At 32.0% G+C, this 24,784-nt stretch overlaps 1 protein-coding gene across 2 annotated transcripts; it reads left to right on the forward strand.

The window, feature by feature from the left end:
* Window positions 1-980: 980 nt before the first annotated feature.
* LOC111705824 (DNA ligase 1) lies at window positions 981-24,297 on the forward strand. 2 transcript variants are annotated; one of them, XM_023478503.1, is made up of 13 exons: window positions 981-1,060; window positions 5,447-5,534; window positions 6,225-6,320; window positions 6,838-6,888; window positions 8,069-8,463; window positions 18,483-18,620; window positions 20,132-20,325; window positions 20,510-20,685; window positions 20,753-20,983; window positions 21,258-21,433; window positions 21,720-22,117; window positions 22,673-22,782; window positions 23,047-24,297. In XM_023478503.1, the coding sequence occupies exons 3-13, from the start codon at window positions 6,282-6,284 to the stop codon at window positions 23,506-23,508; spliced, it is 2,370 nt and encodes a 789-aa protein (XP_023334271.1). In that variant the 5' UTR covers window positions 981-1,060; window positions 5,447-5,534; window positions 6,225-6,281; the 3' UTR covers window positions 23,509-24,297. The 2 variants fall into 2 exon arrangements, with proteins under 2 accessions (XP_023334271.1, XP_023334272.1); XM_023478504.1 differs by lacking the exons at window positions 981-1,060; window positions 5,447-5,534; window positions 6,225-6,320; window positions 6,838-6,888; window positions 8,069-8,463 and adding an exon at window positions 15,402-15,702.
* Window positions 24,298-24,784: the final 487 nt, after the last annotated feature.

Raw genomic sequence — 24,784 nt, forward strand, 5'->3', positions numbered from 1 at the left:
GCCGGCCAACATTGATTTTACTCCCTTCCTGCCCCCTTTTCTCATTCCTCCTTTGTACGAAACTTTAAAGAAGACAGACTTAAAGATCGTCGTAGATCTGTAAAATTATTTGCGGCATTCGTTCTTCAACCTACTTTTACAACAATAACGACTAATTCGGGCAGAGCTGAAAACTTTAGAATGAAATATCCTTAATCCCGATTGATAAATTAATCTGGAGATCAATAACAAGAGGAGAACAAGCAATTATTTAATGTGGAGAATGAGATTAAGAAAAAGAGAAGATCAAGCATTGATATCGATATTCGGCATTCTAAAGTTTTCAACTCAGTTAAAACATATTTTTCAAAAACAAATAAACAATTAAAATATGAAAATTTTATACTTTTTTGGTTGTTATCCATAAATGATAAATCAAGAAACAAAGGCTACAAAAAGGTTATTAATACAACAAATTTGCGCTAAGCGTTTTTAAAGCTAAGTATAGATTTATGATTCAAACCAGCAATTGAATATATATCATTAGATCTTGATTGAGTTTGTTTTGCAATAGTTTTAAGAGGGCTGAAAGAAGGTTTCGTCGATATTTGTCAATTTACGAGAATTTAATTTAAAATTACAATGATTTCTTTAAATCAATTGTATCACAAGAAACATAAGAAACATGTACTTAATCAAACGTGTCAACAATGTTCTTGCGATAATTCTAAACACCCCTTCCCCTCTCTCCTCTCTCCTTACCCCCCCCCCCACACCTCCCCCTTCTTCTCAAATATATATAGTCCACGGGCCCCTTTCTCAAACATAATCAAACTATGATTTGAATGACACATTTTCAGTCTTAACAAATATTATTCCCGTTTTCAATAAAATTGAAAATCTATTTAATTTTGCAGTTCAACCCCATTTCTGTCTGTATACATTGCAAATCTTGACAATTCCCCCCCCCCTGTTCATAAAAAGCCCCCCCTCCCCAGGTGTCTGGTGCAGCTTGCCAGAGTTAGTTTACATTAAACCTCCGGACTATAAAGTTACATAACCTCGAGACCGGGAACTTCAGGTAAAAAAACAAGAACAACAATTATGACAACAAACTTTGTAAACTTTAATTTGCAGCTCTCCGCATATCACATATTAAAAATAAACCTAAGTACTAGTACACACATTGGGTCATTTTCCCTAAATCCCGACTTCTCAACTTTTCATTAGTCTAAAAACGCGAAGTACGTCCTTGTATTATTTTAATATGTCTATAGCTATTTGACTTTCTTACAATGACAATGACTGTTCTTAATGTAATTCTGCTCTACTCTTATATAACATGGAGTGTTATTTCTACCCTTTAACAATTAATAAAAAATAAATGCTGCTTCCTTTACAGGCGCGGCGTACCGTTTCCGATTCACAACGGTACTTTTTAAACCTTTTTCATGAATAATGTTGTAGAGATATTTTTTTGTAAAAATTGTTCGTTTTCTCTTGTAGTTTATTATTCGCGTAATTTCATATGCAAATGAAAGGGTCCAATTTAACACTTTTCAAGATAAAAGAGATATTAGCTTTCTGAATAACGTCAAGACAGGTTTGGAGGAAGTTGTAAAAAAGTATATAAACAACTTTTTTAGTTAAAAAAACTATTTCATGATTTTTATGTTGTTTGATTATTCCTATAATCTTGTCTATAAGTCTAATACCAATATTAGATATATTGAAAATGTATCAACTCTATCAATAACAAGATCAAGATTAGAATAATATTTGTTGTTAGAAGTCAAACTACAGCCAACTTGTTTAGTTTAGTAATGTCGTCTTCACTGCATATACCTAAATGGTAACTTTGAGATTACTTTCAGTTTAAATATATTGTTGAAAAAACTAAATCAATTTTGAAAAATGTAAAAGTCGTTGTTGGAACACCATTGAGTAACCAATTTTTGACATCTTTGAGTGGTGATACATTAAGGAAAAGTGATCCAATTTGGGACATCTTTGAGTGATACAATTTGGGACATCTTTGAGTGATCCACTTTGTGGTATCTTTGAGTGATTCACTTTGGGACATCTTTGAGTCATACAATTTAAGACATCTTTGAGTGATACAATTTGGGACATCTTTGAGTGATATATTTTGGTACATCTTTTGAGTGAAACAACATGGGACATATTCGAGTGATTCACTTTGGGACATCTTTAAATGATACACTTTGGAACATCTTTGAGTGATACAATTTGGGACATCTTTGAGTGATACAATTTAAGACATCTTTGAGTGATACGATTTGGGACATCTTTGAGTGATACACTTTGGGACATCTTTGAGTGAAACATTTTGGGACATCTTTGAGTGAAACAACATGGGACATCTTTGAGTGATTCACTTTGGGACATCTTTAAATGATTCACTTTGGGACATCTTTGAATGATACACTTTCGAACATCTTTGAGTGATACACTTTGGGACATCTTTGAGTGATACGCGTTGGAGTATTTGAGTGGTGCAATTGGCTAAATAATTATTTTATTCCGGTATATTCCTAGAGAACGATTTTTGGACTAATTCTAAAGATAAATGTGGTACATACAGGTTGTAAATTACTAAAACATTATAATTTCCAACATTTTGAAAACCTTTTTGACGCCCCTTTCAAATTACATAAAGTTGAAGAGGTAAAAAGTTATTTGATTTTTGTTTGCAATTAAAGACAGGTTTACAACTTGGGAAATGGGAGTGTTGCAACTTGATAATATTACTGACAAATTCTTGTTCTATAAAGATTAAAGGAATTTAATAAAACTTTAAGGGACTTTAATATACTTTAGTGGACTTTAAGGGATTTTAAGGGACTTTAAGCTTAATTTAAAGTGATCTTTTGTGCCAAGATTGAAATGCAGAACAGCTGTTGAGTGTATATTGGGAAACTCAAAAAACAAGTAAAGAAATCATAGTCTAATCACAATCTGATTCATTATTTGTAAACATAGTCTGGAATAGGTTAGCAGTATACATAGTGCATATAGGGTTGATGCAACTTTACATAGTTCATATAGGGTTGATGCAACTTTACTTAGTTCATATAGGGCTGATGCAACTTTACATAGTACATAAAGGGTTGATGCAACTTTACATAGTTCATATAGGGTTGATGCAACTTTACATAGTTCATATAGGGCTGATGCAACTTTACATAGTACATATAGGGTTGATGCAACTTTACATAGTACATATAGGTTGATGCAACTTTAACCTAAAAATAATGCTATCCATCACAAATTCCTATAGAAGTGATTTTCACGAAACAACAGTACCATTGAAACCTTTTCCTAAACATTATGAGACAGAGATGTAATCGTTTTTCTTCCTTTAAAATGAAGTCCTTAATTCTGATAATTCCTATACGGATTACTGCAATAAAAAAAAAGTTTTTTACGAGTTACGTTCAGCTTGTGTACCATTATGAATCTGACATTGCCACATTTGCATGGAAAATGACTCGAAATTACGATTCCACAATTAATCTTTGAAGCCATAGAACAGCATATAAAAAGAAAAAACACTAACATAAATTTGTGTTGAAATAAACGTTGTTGCCTCTCAATTAAGATGTAGCTCTAATGTCACTCCTATAAGTAAGATGTAGCTCTAATGTTACCTCTATAATAAGGGGTTAGTTATAATATTATCTCTATAATTAAGGTGTAGCTCTAATATTACCTCTAAAGTAAGGTTTAGCTCTAAAGTTGCCTCTATAATTAAGGTTTAGCTCTAATGTTACCTCTATAATTAAGGTTTAGCTCTAATGTTACCTCTATAATCAAGGTTTAGCTCTAATGTTACCTCTATAATCAAGGTTTAGCTCTAATGTTACCTCTATAATTAAGGTTTAGCTCTAATGTTACCTCTATAATAAGGGGTTAGTTATAATTAAGGTTTAGCTCTAATATTACCTCTAAAGTAAGGTTTAGCTCTAAAGTTGCCTCTATAATTAAGGTTTAGCTCTAATGTTACCTCTATAATTAAGGTTTAGCTCTAATGTTACCACCTGTATTGAAGGTTTAGCTCTAATGTTACCTCTATAATTAAGGTTTAGCTCTAATGTTACCACCTGTATTGAAGGTTTAGCTCTAATGTTACCTCTATCATTAAGGTTTAGCTCTAATGTTACCTCTTTAATTAAGCTTTAGCTCTAATGTGATCTCTATAATGAAGGTTTAGCTCTAATGTTACCTCTACAATTAAGATGTAGCTCTAATATTACCTCTATAATTAAGGTTTAGCTCTAATGTTACCTGTATAATTAAGTTTTAGCTCTAATGTTACCTCTATAATGATGGTTTAGCTCTAATGTTACCTCTATAATTAAGGTTTAGCTCTAATAGCTCTAATGTTACCTCTATAATTAAGGTTTAGCTCTAATGTTACCTCTATAATTAAGGTTTAGCTCTAATGTTACCTCTATAATTAAGGTTTAGCTCTAATGTTACCTCTATAATAAGGGGTTAGTTATAATTAAGGTTTAGCTCTAATGTTACCTCTATAATTAAGGTTTAGCTCTAATGATACCTCTACAATTAAGATGTAGCTCTAATGTTACCTCTATAATAAAGGTTTAGCTCTAATATTTCCTCTATAATTAAGGTTTAGCTCTATTGTTACCTCTATGATTAAGGTTTAGCTCTAATGTTACCTCTATAATTAAGGTTTAGCTCTTATGTTACCTCTATAATGAAGGTTTAGCTCAAATGTTACCTCTATAATTAAGGTTTAGCTCTAATGTTACCTCTATAATCAAGGTTTAGATCTAATGGTACCTCTATAATGAAGGTTTAGCTCTAATGTTACCTCTATAAGTAAGGTTTAGCTCTAATGTTACCTCTATAGTTAAGGTTTAGCTCTAATGTTACCTCTATAATCAAGGTTTAGCTCTAATGTTATCTCTTTAATTTTAGCTCTAATGTTACTTCTATAATTAAGGTTTAGCTCTAATGTTTCTAATGTTACCTCTATAATTAAGGTTTAGCTCTAATGTTACCTCTATAATTAAGGTTTAGCTCTTATGTTACCTCTATAATGAAGGTTTAGCTCTAATGTTACCTTTATTATTAAGGTTTAGCTCTAATTTTACCTCTATAATTAAGGTTTAGCTCTAATGTTACCTCTATTATTAAGGCTTAGCTCTAATGTTACCTCTTTAATTAAGGTTTAGCTCTAACGTTACCTCTATAATTAAGGTTTAGCTCTAATGTTACCTCTATAATTAAGGTTTAGCTCTAATGTTACCTCTATAATGAAGGTTTAGCTCTAATGTTACCTCTATAATTAAGGTTTAGCTCTAATGTTACCTCTATAATTAAGGTTTAGCTCTAATGTTACCTCTATTATTAAGGTTTAGCTCTAATGTTACCTCTATAATTAAGGTTTAGCTCTAATGTTACCTCTATTATTAAGGTTTAGCTCTAATGTTACCTCTATGCCTGCTAGAGACAAGATCCCTAAAGCAGCCGTTGTTTACTCAAATTCTTGTTTATAAACAAAGGTAAATTATTATTAAAAAATGGAATATTTAGAATCAAATTATTTTGAAATCTTATTTGCAGCACAGTACGTCTTGTATCTATAAATATTTTGTCTCATAAAAAATGTTTATTGATTAGAATATACAAACCAAATTGTCTTAAGTTCGAAGAGCCTTTAAGTTATGTTTACAATGACAAACAAAATGTTTTGGTTTACTTACTCTCACAGTTTACGTGACATTTCAATTTTCAAGTGAACCTCCTTGCAAATATGACAGTGCTTAAGTCAGGTAACCTTAGAAGCTTTGTGAAGGGTTTCCAGTTAACCCTTTCGTTTGTCGCAACTTTTTCACGAAAATTATAAGTTTTGTTGCTGCAACAATTAATTGTGCAAAAACTTGTGGAATTCTCTGCTCTGAGAGCTCAGAATTAGAAGTTTTCTTACATAAAAATTATAATTTCTCTTCCGTAATTCTTTTTTGCAAAACGAAATGTGGAAAAATGCAAATTTTTGGCGAAAATTTCTATTTCTCGCTGGAAGCCCTTGCTTTGTCTCATCATTGTATCAATGTTTATAAAAATTATATATTATTAATTAAGTTTTCATGGGTGCCAAAATGGATTGGACATTGCCATCTTTTCATGGAGGGTCATTTAAGAATACTCTTACAGTCCCTTTAATGTTAAAATAATAAAATGTATAAATTCAGGATTCCTTAAAAACGCCTGAAAATGAGAAATAAAACCAACTAGATCTACAAAGTTTGATGGAAATTAAACAAGGGAATGGACCGCCGGTAGTCCAGGTAAAAATAGATTAATTTCTTTATTTTATTAATTAACTAGCTGAAAAGCCCGGCTTTGCCCGTAGAAAAAAAAATAACACCCCCTAGCAACCCATGAGTGTCCAGCCGTTTGGCCGGCTATACGCAACATATATATATATACGAATATATATATTTATTGTAAAGATTAAAAATAAGTCAAAAATATATAAAATGATTTATATATATATATATATATATATATATATACGAATGTCTTTTTTTATATAGACATTATAAGATTTCCTTAGCTTATATGCATATAGTCCAGTAAATGAAAACTATTTGAAATACCGGACGAACAGCAAGTTTTACAAATACATTACATACTTTTTACGGCTAATCAGGACTGTACACCTAATTAATCATTTTCTTCTTTGCGTAGCATTTCCTCAAAATTGCGGAAACTTGCAGTGATAACTTTATATCGTCTTTGATCAGCGCGGCAATATATTTATAAGTTGTCCATTTGAAAAAACATGAATTATCTCTCTCTTAGGCTCCACGTGATAAGCAGGACTTGAATGCCGAGTATGTAAAATCTAATCAGGTAAAGAATTTAAAAAAAATATCTTATCTTTCATATATTTGATAATATAAAATTAAATATAATAATGATCTGGAAACACCCAGTTTGTATTACTTGTGTAAAACTTAAATATCTTAACAAATATGTGTATCATTGCAAATTTATATATACAGGGTGAGTAAAAAAAAACTGGGATTATTGATGCTTTGGAAAAAAAAAATTCTAAATCTATTTTTTGGGGTATTTTAGAAATAAAAAAAAATTAAATGAGACAAAATAAATGCTAAAATATTAGCTTTGAAATAATGTTGAGAAAATGTTTCTTCTATTGTTTTCTAAAATTTCACGAAAAATTCATCATAGATTAAATGTGATATAACAAAAATTCCGCAAAAATTTTGAGTGGATGTTTTGTATTTTTTTTGGGAAAATATTTAAACTTTGTCAAAATTTGATTTTTCTCTGAATCTGAAATTGGTATAAACAAAATTATTGTTTTGTGAAAGAGGGGAAAAAAATACCGGCGAATTTAAAATAATTTAATTACAACCTCAAAAGTTGGGGGCGGGGGTGGGGGGGGGATTAAAAGTGTGAATCTCTGTTTCCTGGGATAAGATACAGAGAAAGCTAGTATGTATGCTTGCCTAGCAACAGATAAAAAAGCAGGTTACGTGAAACCTAATGCATGAAAAGCTGGGAATCAGTTTGTTCGTTTTTAAACATTATTTTGGCTCCTTAGATGAAAAGTTTAAGAATTGTTTATGTTTTAAGAAGGTTTATTTGTAGTAAAGGAAGTGAAGGGTTTAATTACAAGTGGTTCTCCAGTAATAAAGATGGCATTGGCATGCCCGAATTTGCAACATTAAATCTAAAGACTGAATGAGATATCAATGCTTTTCACTTTTCCGACTTTTTTCGTACATAAAAAGAAGAAAATATTTACTGTGTTCAAGGGTGGCTTGTAAATTGGATGTTTTACCCCTTCCATTAAAAATACACAATTATAACTGTGAACAAAATATAATTGAAGGAGTTAGAAGTCCCNGCCTGCATTTCTCCTTCAATAATTGCCGCTCTGACCAATTTTGCCTACTAAACAAACATCCAGAGCGCAGTTTATATTTCAATTTCTCGTTAACTTGGATTAAAAAAGGTGTAGACCTTTTAAACATGAATAATTCCATCAAATAATTTTTTTCAGCTGATAAACTGTCATGGCGGAGAGAGTTACTCGACAAAATTGACATTTAAAAATCTAGTTTCTGGGACTACAGGGGCCACACGAGATGAGGGGTCCGCAAGAGATAAAGGGGCCACGGGGGATTCAAGGGGCAAGGAGAGCTTCAGAGATATGGAGGCTTCAGGGGCGACAGGAGGTGGAACTAATTCAAGAGAACATATCAAGTGGGAAGTCGGACAAAATGGACTGAAAAGATTGTCCAAGGGCCCTGTAAGTGATATAAGTGGAAATGGATTGAACAATTGTGAGAAGGGTATAAAATATTTAATGAATGGTCCTGCAGAGGGACTCACAGAAAAGCCATGTTCTGGACTAATAGAAAAAACAATGGACCTAGATTCAAGACTAAAGATAATGTAAGTTACACTTTTTTTTTTAAAAAGGTGACAAATAAGACAACATTATGTAAAATATGTTAATAATTTTTTTCACAATTTGTTTTTTATATTTTAAAAAGGTTTTATGAAAGATAGTTACAAACTTGTACAATATTATTTTTATAGTATTACAGTATTCCAATTTTTCCCACTTTAGGATTCTTAGGAGGAGGAGGATCCCATGGGACCCCAAACAACACCCCAACATTTATTTTTGATATTTTCAAAATTATTGGTATTAGAAATAGTCCTTACATTCTTCTTATCTAATCATTGGTTGAGAATTCTGCTAATCTCTGCTTCTATTTTAATTCTGTCGGATAGTTAAGTTTTTTGCTAGATTGTTGAATGTTGATGACTTTACTAAATATAGATATTTTCACAATTAATGCTTCCTAGCTCTGTTGAAGGGTGAGGAAAGAAAAAGGAACACTGCACCAAACGTGAAATTTGAAAATTTGAAGGACCTTATGTCAGAATCTCCACTTAAAAATAATGACAAATGTGATACTCAGTCACGTACCTCTGACCCTTTAGTAAAAGTAAATTCAACCTAAAGTCTAACCGTGTCAACCTTGTTGCACCGGCGAGTCCTATTGTGTGTCTGCTTTATTTTCCCAATATCCGGGCGATACAGTACAAACTGGGACCGAAAAGTTTGACCCGACTCGGAAATTCAAATGTACTACGGCTGCCCGTGCAGTACCCAGTAACATGAAATGACTTTTTTGCCCTCTTTCGATCTGTACTACCCCGTACCCCCTCTTTTCTTCTTAGCATCATCCTTTCCGAATTGCTAAGCATTATTCAATTATTAACAGTCAGTCTCCTTTAGTTTTAACCTTACTACCTCCCCTTATCATCAACCCCACCCCCCCCCCATTACCCTGATCACCCTAATCCCTTATATATAATGACCATAACTCCCACTTCCCCCCCCCCACTCCTCTTTTCTGAAATGCGTATTAGAGATAAAGATACGTTGAGAACAAATTGAAAATAGAACGGACTCCAAAACGTTTTTGTACAAATCATAATTAAATGTTGTAATTGAAAGTGACTCCCAACTTAAAAAAGAGGTGCATTCTCAATTCACAAAGGTACTATTTAAACTCTCATCGCATAAATAACTTCCAGTATATATATTTCTTATAACTTATTACTAGAGGGTTCAGAACTAGAGTCAATATCGATATCGCACGTGTAGACTGTAGATGATGATATCAGTACTATGCCCTGTATCCGTTCTATCTCATTCTGTTGAATCTTGTGGAACTAGTTTAACGCGGCCAGGCATCGTCTTCCACAATGGTGTCTTTACAATCAGAGTAATATTTTCCAATCTATGCTATTTCTGTTTTCTTAGACTAAATCCTTATCAATACAATAATAATTATTTTGTAACTGGAATATGATAAGAATTATTTGATAACAAACCTATTGTGTTTAAACATAATTTAACCCTTTTCCACCAACTAAGATTTACTCGAAACATTTTCTGAACATTTTTTTTCATCTGCATTTTTTTTATCTATCACGTATACTCTCGCAAATTCTTTTCTCTTTGAACATGTCGTTGTAAAACTTTTTAAATATTTTTTATATATGTTTATAATATATATATGTATATATAAAATATATATACACATATATATGACACAGTTCAAAATATTAAGGACTTGAACCATAAGGTTGCAAAAATATATGGTTTGGGGCGAGTCTTTAGTTACTTTGTTAATTTATCAAAGTTTTTATTTATTTAAAGTGGTTTCTTATTCTCTCTTACTTAATACTTCTTTATAAAATAATCCCAAATGAAAATATATATATATATTTATATATGAATTACTTATATAAGTTTAGATTCTTACCTAACATACTTGTATCAAAAAGCGCCATGACATACTTTAGAAAATATAGTATTTTTAAAGCTTTTTATAATTCTACATTTATGCACGGAAAACTATCTACGATATAAGGAAAAGGGTTTTATAAGGGCGCTCATTGTGTTACCATGGCATGACATTTTAATGTATTCACAAAGCCTGTTTGAGCGGGCGCTCAAAACTTTATGCGCAGTAGAATTCCATTGAAACCCATCTTAATCACGTTTCAAATTTGTTAACTTGAAAACGTGAGGTCTAGATATATAGATAGATATTTAAATATTACACAAGATGACTTCAATACTGAAATACAAAGACATCAATGTAACTGTATTTTCTAGTTTTTTTTTAATGCATTTAATCGACATTTTTTCATTTAAAACTAGCTTTGGATATAGTTAAAAGTAAAGTGTTTAATTAGCACTTAGTTTTTCAAATGTTAACAATGCCGTTTCTTATTTAGTTTTCATTTCATTTTTTTTAAAATCTAAAAATTAAGAAATTGTAAACTAGCATTTTTAATTTTAATCATAATTAAATTTAAAAATTATATTTTCACAAAATTATTGTTTAATTAATAATTTATGAAACCTCGTTTGATCAAATATTATAGCTCAGACTAACACAGATAAAAACTAGATTGAATTAGAAGGATTGGAACTTCAGTTAAGTTGCAACAAGAGCACAGAGGGGCGTATACAGGGGGAGGGCATATAGGGTATACATGGTAATCTAAAATGTGGCATGCTCTCAATAATAATATATCAGCATTTGCCAATTACTCTTTTAAAACTAAGATAAAAAACGTGTTGTAGTCTAAGACTACAAGAACGTATACGTGTTATTTAATAGAAAACCAAAGGCCAAGGGGATGCGAGATTTGTTACTTCAAAGCGACCCGGATTTCTTTAGGCATTATTCTTACTATAAATTACATTTTCTCTTCATAACGCTTGCAGAATAAATCCCATATATTAACCCCATATGTAAAGATCATCTGGCATGTAAACGTTCCTGCTGTAGAAATAATAAGAAAGCTTTCTTGCACCTAAAAAACTCACAAACTTTTATCTAAACATCTCCCAAACATTAATCTAAAAATCTCCCAAACTTTATCTAAAAATCTTCCAAACTTTGGTCTGAAAATTTACCAAACTTTGGTCTTAGATTTTCTCAAACTTTGACCTAAAGATCTCTTATACTTTGATCTAAAGATCTCTTATACTTTGACCTAAAGATCTCTTATACTTTGATCTAAAGATCTCCCAAACTATATCTAAAAATCTTCCAAACTTGGATCATTGATCTAAAAATCTTCCAACCTTTAATCTGAAAGAATCCTGTGTATTGGTGGGAGATACCTGAGCGGAAATTTCCACTGTATATTTTAACCCACACCTCTTTACTCAACTCTATCTCGGAACCCTGCACAGATGAGTCTGATAATGCTGGCTGGGGGAGGTGGGGTTTTGTTTTCATTTTTTTTACTTTTTAACATTAGAAATATCTTCTATCTATCTATATATATATATATAGCAGTAATCTTTGTTTGTTTGTTTGAATGTCCGATCATAACTCATGAACTTCGCCAAAAATTTTGATTGAGGAACTCGAGAAGAGCACCGGAATGTTCTTAGCTTGGTTTAGAATTATAATTTGAGTGGGTTGACTTTTACAGTGAAAAATCCAGGCAATGCTGGGTTCCCTAGTTTGTATCTTAAACATATAAAACTTACTACTGTGAAAGAGAAAGTCGATATTTTTAAGCAATCATAAGTTGTTTATTTGATTCTTTTAAATTAAATAAATAGTTTTTTCAGAAGATAAAATCAGCATATTAAAAACAGTGGGTAAATATTACTCCTCAATTGCCGTGTTTTTGTTCTATGTTTTTTGCACGATTTTAATTCTTAACTTGACAAATATTTGAATGTTTTTTTCTGTTTAAATTTATCAAACATAGATAGTTTAAAGTAAATGGACATTGGAAAATGCCTTAAAAAAGTTGTAACAATTTTTTTAAACCTCAGAAACTGCTGATTTTTGCTCCCCCCCCCCCCAAAAAAAATGTTTCCAGTTTCTTCCCTTGACTGCTTAATATACAATTATCTCATTATGTAATGAAATTGTAGCGGTTTACGGTTATTGCAATTTTTAAAAAATATTAATGCAAAACCAGACTCACGGGGGGGGGGTCGAATTTTTTATTTTACAAGTGCAGCGCAGGCAAACATATTTTTCAACCAAAGACCACGTATTTGTCATCATTTGCCTTTATTTTCCCTGAAACATCCCTTCCTTCAATTTCTAGAAAGGAGGATACCTCCCCTCCCTTTAAATGAGCAAAGGGAGAGTCTCCTCCCCACACATGGCCTATAGCTGCAAATAATATTTTTTATTGAATTGTCTGATAAGATTGTTTCATAAGAAAAAACTTAATGTAAGAAACAGCATTATATTATAGGTTAGGGGTGATTGGACAACTCCCCCCCCCCCCCCCCCACCTCTATTTTAGCAGTTATCGTGTTTTTGAATATGAAATATCATTTTATTAAACAATTCTCTCCCATATCTAGTTGAAAGTCTAGGGCTGGGCAAAGTATCGTTAACGAAATGGAGGTTTTCGAAAAGTGACGGAAGAGTCCATTAACTAACGGCAAAACCGTTAATTTTTAAACTGTTAACAAAAGGGATTAGTCCTTTTTTAAAAAACAAATTAACGGTTGAAAACGAAAACGGGAAAAAAATTTCTGTAAATTGTGAATTTCTTTTTTTTCTGCTTAAAATTGCATCAATCTTGTAAAATATTCAACTACTTTGTTCTTTTATTGGTGTGAGACTTGAAGATTAGTAGCAAATTGATATCTCCCTAAGGGAAACATAACATTTATAGGTTAAATATAGTTGATTTGGGAATCTAGATACAGGGTGTCCCAACAAACATGGGAATTGAGAGACAACTTAAAAGTCGTCTTTTATTTTTGATATTTAATACATGGCAAAGAAAATGTAAAAACGAGGCTGTACGTCTTACAATCTTTTTAATAAAGTGATCTACATTTCTCGTGTCTTAAAAATTTACGAAGATATAAGACAATTTGATTTTTAAATAAATTGAAATTTTTACAAATTTCGCAATATCTCCGTCAATTTTGAAGATACAAAAATGGTAGACCACATTTTCAAAATGTGAAGACAAGGCGTTTTCGATATTAGATGTTTAAACTGGAAAACTGAAATAATTGTATTCATGAAATAATTCCGCATTGATCGAAGATGATTTAAAAGTCCATTTTCCATATTTATTGGGAAACCCTAGCTGTGCTATACTCAGCCCGCAGAGAGGATAAATATAGTATAACTGCCAGTGCCGTTAACGATTTGACAAACCGTTAACGCCGTTGATATTGCAAAATACCGTTGACAACTGCACCGTTAACGATTTCATAACCGTTAGCAAATACTGAAATAGACCGTCAACTGCTGTGCTGTTAACGATTTCTTTGACTGTTAACAATTTTTTTCTTCGGCGCAAATTTGCGCCATTTAATATATCATAGACCGTTGGTTAGAAAAAGTTGAATGTGCCCAACCCTAGTTGAATCCAGTTAGAACCGACTCATATTAACTTTGTTATTAAAGCTCTGAAGGTCTAGAAAGATCCATACTATCCTTCTATCTATACTTCAAAAAGGCAGTATATATAAAACTTAAGCCGAGAGTTGTGGAAAATTTTGGGGGCTTGGCTCAGTCCAGACTAGGCATATGGTCGAACAGGGTCCAAAGAGAGCGCGCAGTCGCAATGCGCAATTTATTTGATGTGGCCTGAGGCCGTGAGGGCTTCAGGCCGCCGTCGTACATTCTTTCAGTCTACCAACTACCTTCAACTATATATTGTTACGATATCACCAACTCCAACAGGCAGTGCACCGCTCTTTACCACACCACTGTCAACACATATTTAGAATTATCGTAAAACAATGACTGTTTCCCGGTATAAATATAAATCTTGACAGACCAAAACTGTCATCCTCTCAGTAACATACGTTCTCTATAACAGCTATACCCCATATAGCTGTTACCTAACTCTGGTTGGAAAGTGTGGAAGACAGTGATTCCCAAAAAGTAAACAGATAAAAAAGAAAAACTACAAAAACTCTCCAAGTCCAAGAAAATCAAATCAAATCAAAACAAGTTTGAAGAATTAAGGAAAAACTTCATCAATTAAATAAAAAAAGATAAAAAATTATATTTTAAATAATGGAACAAAATCAAATTTTTAAAACATGTTACAATATTTAAATTTGGTATGAGATTTTGTCTTCTAAAATATGTTTACGATTAAGTCTCTTTAAATTATCTGGGTTTGCTTGCACTGTGCAATGTGCAAAACATAAAATGCTGGATGCATGACATTGAGTTGATTGCTTAAAGGCTTTTTGTAAAGGGAAAATTCACAATTTTTGTCGGGAAAGAAATATTTACGATGCTATTTTTTTTGGTTAAAAAAAAGTAAAAACCATTTTTTGACTACAATACTTTTTTTTATTGACCTTCAAAAATAAATCTGAAAATGAACAACTTTAGTTTAGAATACTTTGAGACTTGTGTAAAGTTAAAGAGTTTTACTAAAAACAAATCTTAAAAATACGATTTGAAAATTATCTTTTAATGTTTTTGGAAAGAGAAAACTTTGATAATGATAAAAGCTTTACTGCATGCGTTTACAGGGACAAGGCTTTAACTTATAAATAAACCCTCTTTCAAAGCTGAAAATCTCATGTATTTTAGAAATATCCCCCCACCTCCTCCTCCCCCCACGAAGCCTGTATACGCCTCTAATCCTTCACTAACTAAAATTATTGAAAACTGAAGACCTAATAATCCAAAGAGAATTTATATTGAAATCGATTGATAGAATATAAAAATATAGCAAGGGGGGGAGGGGGGGGGATGCGGTATTTGTTGGAAAATGACAAAAATATTCTCTTAAAAAATATTTAAATGATGATGTTGACTCTGACCAGGTGTTGCTGTTATCTACAATGTTGCCTGCAAGGATATGTATATCAAGTGTGTACAGGTATCACGGTAACTACCCCAGCATCATCACCATCTACACCACCCTTTCACTCTCCCTTACATCATTCATGAGAAAGAAGCAGCTCTTCCATGAGTATGATTGATTGATTGATCACATTATGATTGATTGATTAAAATCAAAGACTAAGAATATACCGAACCTAGAACTGACGAGTGAGAAAATGATTCAGGATTCAGAGAGAAGAGAGATGGGAGGATCTTTAATCCACAGGCTTATTACACACAAATGGTATAAATACATAAAGTAGTAATCTTTCTTTGTCCGTATGCACTATATTCCGACCATAAATCAGGAACCCGATCGACCGATTTGCCTCAAACTTGAATTGAATAGATTTATAGAACCAAGAGTTGGTCTGAAAATTTTAGGTTCAGTGGGTTGACTTTTACAAAGAAATTAATGTTTCCAAGTAAAGCTGGGTTTCCATGCTTGTCTATACATATAGTATTCTCTGCTTTGGAGTGTGTCTATTTGTTTGATCATAATTCTGGTTCAATCTTAATTCTTTAAATTATAATTTATAGTACAATTTATACATTAATACATATTATACATTTTCAATATAAACTTTGAGAGAAACCTAGGCATTCCTATGGTTTGCTTACGGTGGTAGGTAATATAATAAAGACAACTTTTTTATTAACCCTATTCCTGCTGGGAGGGGGTCAATTTGACCCCCTCTGTAGTTTTTTTTACATAACTCAAAAGGTATTGGTCTGAGGCTGTTGAAATTTTCTGACTTTTCCTACATACCCAAAGCCCTCCCTTTAGGCCTAAAACCGGGCTTTAATACTAACTGCCTGAGTCCTCAGGCACACTGCCTGCATGACTGCTTTTTCCTGTAACAAACTAAATCTTTGTTTTTACCCACTTCCACTTGTCAGATTTTGATTAAATTTAGCTTTTTGGAAAGCCTTTGACATAAGGAATCGAATTGCACAAGTTTTGCAAAAAAAATTGCAAATTTTTTGCAAACAACCTGTCAAAGGAAATTTGCACATTTTTAGTTTTTCTTGATTAAAAATCAGGTTATTTAAAATTTTGCAAAAATTTTTGCATATTTGAAATGGCATGGTCAAGGGCTTTTCAAAAATGTATAATTTTTTATTTTTTGGACAAATTTTTTTTTGCAAACATTTTTACTATATAACTGGATTTTGCGATAAAAATTTCTATTTTTGCAAATTTGCAAATTTTTTTGCAGATTCTAAAAGTAGAGCACAAGAGCTTTCCAATGATTTATCATTTGTCATATTTGGACATCAAACATGGGATTTAGAGGGGGGGGGGGGCAAATTGACCCCCCCCCAGCATATCTTGGTTTTCAAGTACCCCAGCAAAGATAGGGTTAAGTTTTAATTGTTATTAAGCTTTTTTCCAATTACACATTTATAAGTAATTAAAGAGAAGGTTTTATTATTGACAGCTTCTCTTTGTTTCAATGTTTTTGTGTATAATTCATGCTGTTTAAGAGCTTGATATAAATAAAAATTAAATTCTAATGTCGTCTTTACTATATTGATATAATCACCTACCAGCGTATGATTTCTGTTATCTAATGATTTGACATTTTGTTTAAAAAAAGTTGCAAAATTGAATCTTATCTTTGAAAACAATATTGAATATATTTATTTTGCTTTATATAAAAATATATTTCTTATCGCCCTTGTTCACAATCCATCCTTTTTTTGTAACCCAGGATGTGAAGTGGTAACGGTTGCAATATTTGGTGAAAAGTCAGATATATCTTGATTTTTTTTGTAGAGAGGAAAAAATGCTTTTATTTTGATATAACTATAATCTGTCATACACAAACTAGTAAAATATTAGCCCTTCTCACGTCTAAATAAAGTAAAATATTACCCCCTGCTCACGTCTAACTAAAGTAAAATATTACCCCCTGCTCACGTCTAACTAAAGTAAAATATTAGCCCCTGCTCACGTCTAACTAAAGTAAAATATTAGCCACTCCTCACTTCTATCTAAAGTAAAATATTAGCCCCTCCTCACGTCTAACTTAAGTAAAATATTAGCCCCTCCTCACGTCTAACTAAAGTAAAATATTACCCCCTCCTCACTTCTAACTAAAGTAAAATATTACCCCTTCCTCACGTCTAACTAAAGTAAAATTTTACCCCTCCTCACGTCTAACTAAAGTAAAATATTAGCCCCTCCTCACGTCTAACTAAAGTAAAATATTAGCCACTTCTCACTTCTAACTAAAGTAAATTTTACGTAAGATTGAAATCTTATATTTCTTTAATCATTACTGCTGCAATTACAGAGCTAATGAGAATAAATAATATGTTTTGAAATTTTGTTATATAACCGGAGGCCGAATTTAAAGAATCTTAGCCGCGGCTTAAATTTAAGCCGAGGCGCAAATAAGGTTGGTTCCACTAAAAATTTTATTCAAATTTTAAGCCAGTGCTAAATTAAACCCGGTTTTTCAGGTTATTTGAGACGCGGTTTAAATTCATTAAATTCTGACACGGCGCGTAAAATCAGATCTAGATGAGCTAAGAGCAACTCTAATAAAAATTGTTTTAAAAATTGAGCCAAGAGGTCGTAAAGTAGTAATTTATAATTTTTCTCTTTTTTCAAATTCCTCAATTAGTCGATTTTTTCAACTTTTTTCAAATATTTCCACATTTTCTGGTTTTGGAGGCTTGTCTTGAAAACACTTGTTTTTCAAGTATATCTTGAATATATTTATTTTTTAATTATTCCTTTCGTGACTATTCATTATACTGTTGACATTTGCATACACTTTTTATTGTGGCATCATTATTAAAAATGCAAAAAGATTTTAATCAAATTCTAGGGAGTGATTGAATCTCTAAGCGGTTTGTTCAAATTAAAAAAAAAACATTGGAAAAAAAATTAAAAAACCTAAGCATTATAAATTTAAGTTTTAGATAACATTTTGTTCTTGTCAAATATTGAATTTTGTTCAAGTTTTAAAGCTTTCAAGCATTTCAGTGTTCTAACTACGCAATTTTATTTAGGAAAGTTGCGTACGCCGACCTATCCCTAGAATCTATGCAGAACCATGCATCATCAGTTTACGCAAATGTTGTCGCACTAACAGACAATAATAACAATAACAAGGAGAGTAATCAGAGAAAAACTAACAGTATAATAAAGTAAGTAAAATTTTCGAAAAAAAAGATTTTTTTCGCCTACATCTCTAATATTCTTATCCTCTTATTTTTTTAACCTATTGGCGTTGTTATTTTAGATTTCCAACTACTAGAAAACTGGTTTCAAAATGTTCTAAGTATAACCAAGATTTACACAATCTTTATACAAAATTATAACTTGAGGCAACTTTCCAGTTTTAATCTTAATTTGAATTTTAGGAACTCAGTAGAATCATCGGAAAGTTTTTGTTTTTAAATCTAAATTGAGTGCAGTTGATGTTTTACGAGAAGGCTTTGATTCCAGCCAATTTTGAATTCATTTATGAGATTTTTACATGACTTGTGCTAGGAGGCTTTTTAACTTTCAAAATTGGTGTTTCTAAATTTAAAATTTTTTAAATAATGTTTTTTAACAGATATTATTGATATTGATGATTCATCATCTGCATTCCAATCGTTATACTTCGCAATAACAATGTTGTTTTCCTTTATGATATCAATTCAAGTTTCAAATTACCACTACTACTACGTTATACCACTAAAATAAAAACCTGTCAATGTTTGATATGCCTTGATGGCAGATATGCATGGTGTCAAAATTATTATTATTATTATTATTATTATTATTATTATTGGTATTATTATTATTATTATTATTATTATTATTATTATTATTATTATTATTATTATTATTATTATTATTATTATTATTATTGGTATACCCTGTACACACTTAATTTGCCGTGGGGTTTTTAATTATCTTAAATTTTACAACGTTTTAGCTAAAACTAAGCAGTTTCAGAAGAAATAAGTGGAATACCTTTCTAGACACTGTTGCTGTTTAAAAGAGTTGAAATAAAAACCCAACTCTTACCTAAATTTCATTTTAGACCTGAACCTTGAACAAATCCGACGTATATAGCTGTTCAAAAAGTGCAGCTTCAATTTGAAGCGATTTCCTTAAAAACCTTCATGAGAGGTTCACCTCAATTTTTAATTCTTCCTCTAAGAAACAGCCTCTAAAGAACCTCCCTCTCAGAAAAAGCCTCTAAAGAACCCCTCCATCAATGACCTCAATATGCTAAACTATCCATTCATTCAATTTTCACTTTATTTATAATTGATCTTTGAATTGTAAAAAGAGAAGGTATTCATTTTCAATGTTTATCTATCTATCAATGTGCAATTTTCATCTACCTCTCTATCTTTCTAACTATCTATCTATCTGTCTTACTTTCCATTTTTTTCTTACTGCATTGAAAACTGTTCAGTTAACTGGAATATCTTGAATCATAAACACCTACTTAACAAATCCAGCTTAACCCGTCCATCCAACTTTATTCATGTATTACAGAAGAAAATAAAACAAGAAACCATCTGATAGATTTTCAAATTTAATTTCTACATTAGTACTTCACCATAAGAATGTGTAAAATTTTAAATTTGTCTATAAAGTAAGTTGTCAAAACTGTTATTAGTATTTTTATAATTATTCTATTCATTTTTAGTATAAGGACTGTTAAAAGTGAAGGGGATTTGAGATCCAAGAAGTCTCACTCCGCTCCACCAAATACCTCCGCCCCTCCCTCTGACCTATGCACCGTGTGTCCGGATATAAGTGAGGCGGATGAGGCGAAAGAAGTGATAAAAGAAAGCTCCTGTTGCTTATGTCCTAGGAAACGAAAGGAGCAGCAAGATATCGCAAATGGTAATTACAATTAAATTTATTCATATATTTTGGAGTCTCCTATATGAGTCATTGAGGAAAAACAAGATATTTGTTAATGAATTATTAATGAAATGATCTCATTCTCACTTTAAAATTTAAACAATAAACAATGGATATGACTAACTATCTAAAGAAAACAATTACAATGATATTTATTGTTAAGAACATGAACGGAAATTTCCTCGATCCTGCTCCTTGGAAAGGACCAGGACTCCTAGTATCCGACCCTACCTAGAGAATCTACAGATCCCAGCTAGGGCCTGGAGTAAAGATGAACCTAAACCCTTTATCAAGAATCAAGAAAATATTCTTCACCAAGAAGAAAAAGAAGGAGAGGAGGTAAAACAAATTATCTTAAAACAATATTTCCATATTTTCTATTATAAAACTCTTAACTCTTTTTTAGGGTTTAAAGACAGTAGAAAGAAAAGAAAATGCTTTTAGCTTTCTTTACAATCGTTCCTTCTCGTCCTCCTCCTCCTCCTCTTCTGTTACTGTATCTTCCTCTCCTTCTTCCCCTCCTTCCCACCCTTCACCCCCTTCTCCCGTCTGTTCTTCTTTCCCAATATCCTTCTCCCCCCTCAGTCCTCTCGAAGAAAAAAGAATGGATCAGAATACTCCAATGGGACGGGAACAGGTTTGTTTTAATTTTTTTTTTCAATCAAAATCTTCCTTCATTTTAAAGGTCCACTCTTTGAATTCCCCCCATATGTTTTCTGTTTTGAAGATACCTTTTTTTGAAGGGGTTAAAATAAAGACGTATTCCCTTCATGGTCCAATAAAAAAATTTGGTTTTAAGTTTTACTATTCTATAGACAAAGTCTCTCTTTCAGTTTTCAATTCAATTTATTTAAATGCGAAACTATTTTTAAAAAAACAATATAAAACATTATTTGTAAAATGTTTTCTAGACTGGAGAGAGCTGGGTGTCTCAACATTTGGCACACATCATGAGAGTTGACTCTACGGACTCACAGGACTCCACGGAGTCCATGGACCTCGAGAAATGGAGCTCCGACAGTACTAGGTTTGAGAATGCCAGGTCGGACAGGTTTATGGATGTTAATCAGAGAAAAAATCCTTCTAGGTAAATAGTAATTTTTGAATTATTGTGTTTTGAAACGTACTGTCGTACAGCATAAAGATAAAAATTTAATATAAAATTTACTTCCTGAGGTTGTATTTAGTGAACAAGCATTTTTTATTCGGCTAAGTAGTTCAACTATCTTAACCTGGTTCAAAAACTTCTCACTTTCCCCTGGAACCTATTTATTATCTTTAAACGATCATAGTACATTATTCACATTACATGCTGATCTACGGTTAATAACATAATGAAATATGTATTTAGACTCTAATTTTAATTTGTTTAGAAGAGAAAGTGAGAAAACCCGCCAAAAACAGTTAAGTAAACAGCTGAACAGCATCAAGCGTCGTATCTCTGATCTAGAACAGGAGCTGAAGGAACAGCAGGGATACAGGCCCTCCCATCAGGACAAGCTGAACAACAGACACCTCAAGCAGCTAATGGCGGAGCAGGCCAAACTCAAGAAAGAACTCAAATCCGACAAATCGGAAAAACAATATGGCCGTCGGCACGTCTACACCCCCACCGGTCCGAATAGTCTTGTCAAGATTAAAGAGAAATTGGTCGAGATTATGTCAATGCTTGATGAAAGTCGACAAACTAAAGGTCGACCTTATGAGTTTGAGAAAATGTCCAAAGATCAAATTTATGAGGAAAAGATGGAAATGCACGATGCTTTGAGAGGTAATTAAAAACTATGCAGTTTCATTCTGAACACATTCGTCTCAATTTCTTCACATTTTTATATAAAGTAGTTAAGCCAGAGGCAAAATCGTGGACGTCATTTCTTGGAAGGACTTAAAAGTTAGAAAGAAGATGTCAATCATTCAGCTTGAAGTTGTTATTTTTTCCTGCAAAATAATAGTAAATGGAAAAAAATGACGAAAACAAAGTTTGTTGAATGTCATAAAGGAATTGAACACTTTGCCTTAAGCACTGCAATCCTTGGAAAGTGTTAAATTGAGTCTTCGCCACAAACTCAAATTTTCTAATACCTATATCTCAACAACCAGATAATGTAAACCTTTGATATTTCAAACTTGGATTATTTGATCCATCAAAATTCATGGTTTGAAATAACTAAGGTCTACGACACTGGGTTGGGAAGATAAAGGGATTAATAAACGAAGACTCAATTCCTTTTCTCAATTTCCGTTATTGGCTCTGCAGCATAACCACGCAATGCCTATCTATAGATGAGGGTTGACTAAGAATAACGTCTACAGTCCCTTTTTTTAGAATATGAGAAGGAGTTTGGACATCCAGAGGACCGTGCTGAAAAGGAGGTGATGAAGGAGGTTTATGAACGATACAGGATTGTAAAGAGGATGGCTAGGAGATCTATTTCGGTAAAACTTTTTTATATTTAAATTTTAAAACTTATCTAGTAATTTCAGGATTTGGGTTCGGGGGTCCAAAAATTTCTTTCCTTCCTGGTTAAAAAGTGAATGGAATATTGAAAGTTCGTGCAAAATAATACGTAGCTAGAGTTTTATGGTTTCTTAACATTTCCTGACTGAAAACTTGACAAACTGGTTTGCTCAGCAGGATTCGATATTATACAGGAAAAAATACAACAAACCGGAGAAAGAGTTATCAAACATTTGTTTCAGGCTCGGAGTAAAGAATCTGTTTCGGACCTGATTACAATACCGGAGGACCTAGAGGTTGACCTCACCCAGCTCACCCCTCCTCAGAGGATACAATTTGAGGTTGGGCATGCCCGCTCAACCCGACAAAATCTCGAGATTAGTCGACACGACATGGATCTGCCCTCCTTCAGTGCAGCTGAGGTTAGGAGCCAAGAACAGAAATCTGGGAACCAATGGCATGATATGTCACGTGATCAACTTCAGATGGAATTCAAGAAAATCCGGGAAGAGAAGAAAGTGGCGCGCCGAGCGGTGAAAGAGTATGAGGAACAGTTTACCAGGCTAACAGGACGAAGAGTTGGAAAAGAGGATAAAGAACCAATTCAGGAAACGTATAAGACGTATAAATTGACCAAATCTCAGCTTAAACTTATTACAGCGCTTCTTTCTAAACCAGAATCCCCGAAAATTAGAGAGCTCTAGAATTGAGTACAAAGCAATTATCAATGAAAAAAAATAACATAAGATGTAAAACACAAGTGAGTGGCTAAACATATTCAGGATAACAATAAAGTATGGTTTAAGATCAAAAATATAAAGTTAAGTGAAAAATCAACATTATAAAAACCACCAAGTGATAAAACATCAATGAAAAAGACAAAAAAAGTTATTTTTAAAAGATCATGATAAGAATTATAAGAATTTAAGTTTAAATAAAGCTGAAATTAAGATTATCTGATTAAAAGATGAATGCGTAATCATGTGTTCATGACAATTTAAAGATTTTAAATCATCTTCTACTACGAAAGTTTTATTTTGAGTATTTTGATTAAATTTCATGTAAATAATAATATTTTAAAACTAACAAGTGATCCCCTCCCCGCCTCCCTTCCCTGAGATTTAGACAAGCTTAAACTTGTTGTGCCTTTAAAATAACTTAACAAAATTCTTGAAAATTGTTTTGTAATTTTGGAAAAATTATTCTCTTTTTTAAAAATTTCACAAAGAATGTTTTCATGGGTTGAAGTATAGGATTACTTTTGTAAATTATTCTTAAAAATAGTACTAAGCAATTTTTTTCCATTAAGTATTCAATTTTCACTTTTAAACTCCTCCTCTCCCCTCCCTTTCTACCGTCGCTATATATTAAAGTATCTGTTGATTGTATTAACGTGTATCATGCAGTACATCAAATTACCTTAAAAATTAACAAATAAATGTATATCAGTTTACCAAATAAAAGTATAATAAAGTAAAAAAACTTTTTAAAAATATCTATATTTGCCGCTTAATAGTTTACAGTTTATTTGTTTACATAATTGATTTTACATGTATAACATTTTAGATGCTCTACGGAAATTAATTTACATTTTTAAAGTAAGATAGAGTACTATGAGGCTAAAGTAAAAATAAAATTACTGTCTAAGAACTTATTTCACTTAAGACGACATTTTGAAAATTCAAAACATGAAAATTTGCAATATTATGAAGAAAATTGCATATTACAGGACTGCATTATTGAAATATGATAATTTGTAAACAACAAATCATCTTCATGTAGGCGATAAATATCGAGAATGCTTATAAAAAATTACATTTTAAACACTCTAAAAATTATAGCAAGTTTTCTGTAACCATTAAATAGTTTGTAAGTTTATAAATCATTTAAAGGTCAGTTTTATCGAGGTAAGTGATCGAAGTTTTACGTCAAAATTTTGACCCGAGTATGAAACTTTTGAATTCTTTTATCGTCTCATAA

Source organism: Eurytemora carolleeae, unplaced genomic scaffold (genome assembly GCF_000591075.1).
Source record: "Eurytemora carolleeae unplaced genomic scaffold, Eaff_2.0 scaffold540, whole genome shotgun sequence".
In the NCBI taxonomy this organism is placed as follows: Eukaryota; Metazoa; Arthropoda; class Copepoda; order Calanoida; family Temoridae; genus Eurytemora; species Eurytemora carolleeae.

What these genes read in the sequence shown, in the direction of transcription:
- LOC111705824 (XM_023478503.1), top strand. Translation starts at nt 6,282, where the DNA reads ATGGAAATTAAACAAGGGAATGGACCGCCGGTAGTCCAG. An exon ending in GCAGCAAGATATCGCAAATG is followed by an intron (nt 20,326 to 20,509) that starts GTAATTACAATT and finishes TTTATTGTTAAG; the next exon opens with AACATGAACGGAAATTTCCT. An exon ending in AAGAAAAAGAAGGAGAGGAG is followed by an intron (nt 20,686 to 20,752) that starts GTAAAACAAATT and finishes ACTCTTTTTTAG; the next exon opens with GGTTTAAAGACAGTAGAAAG.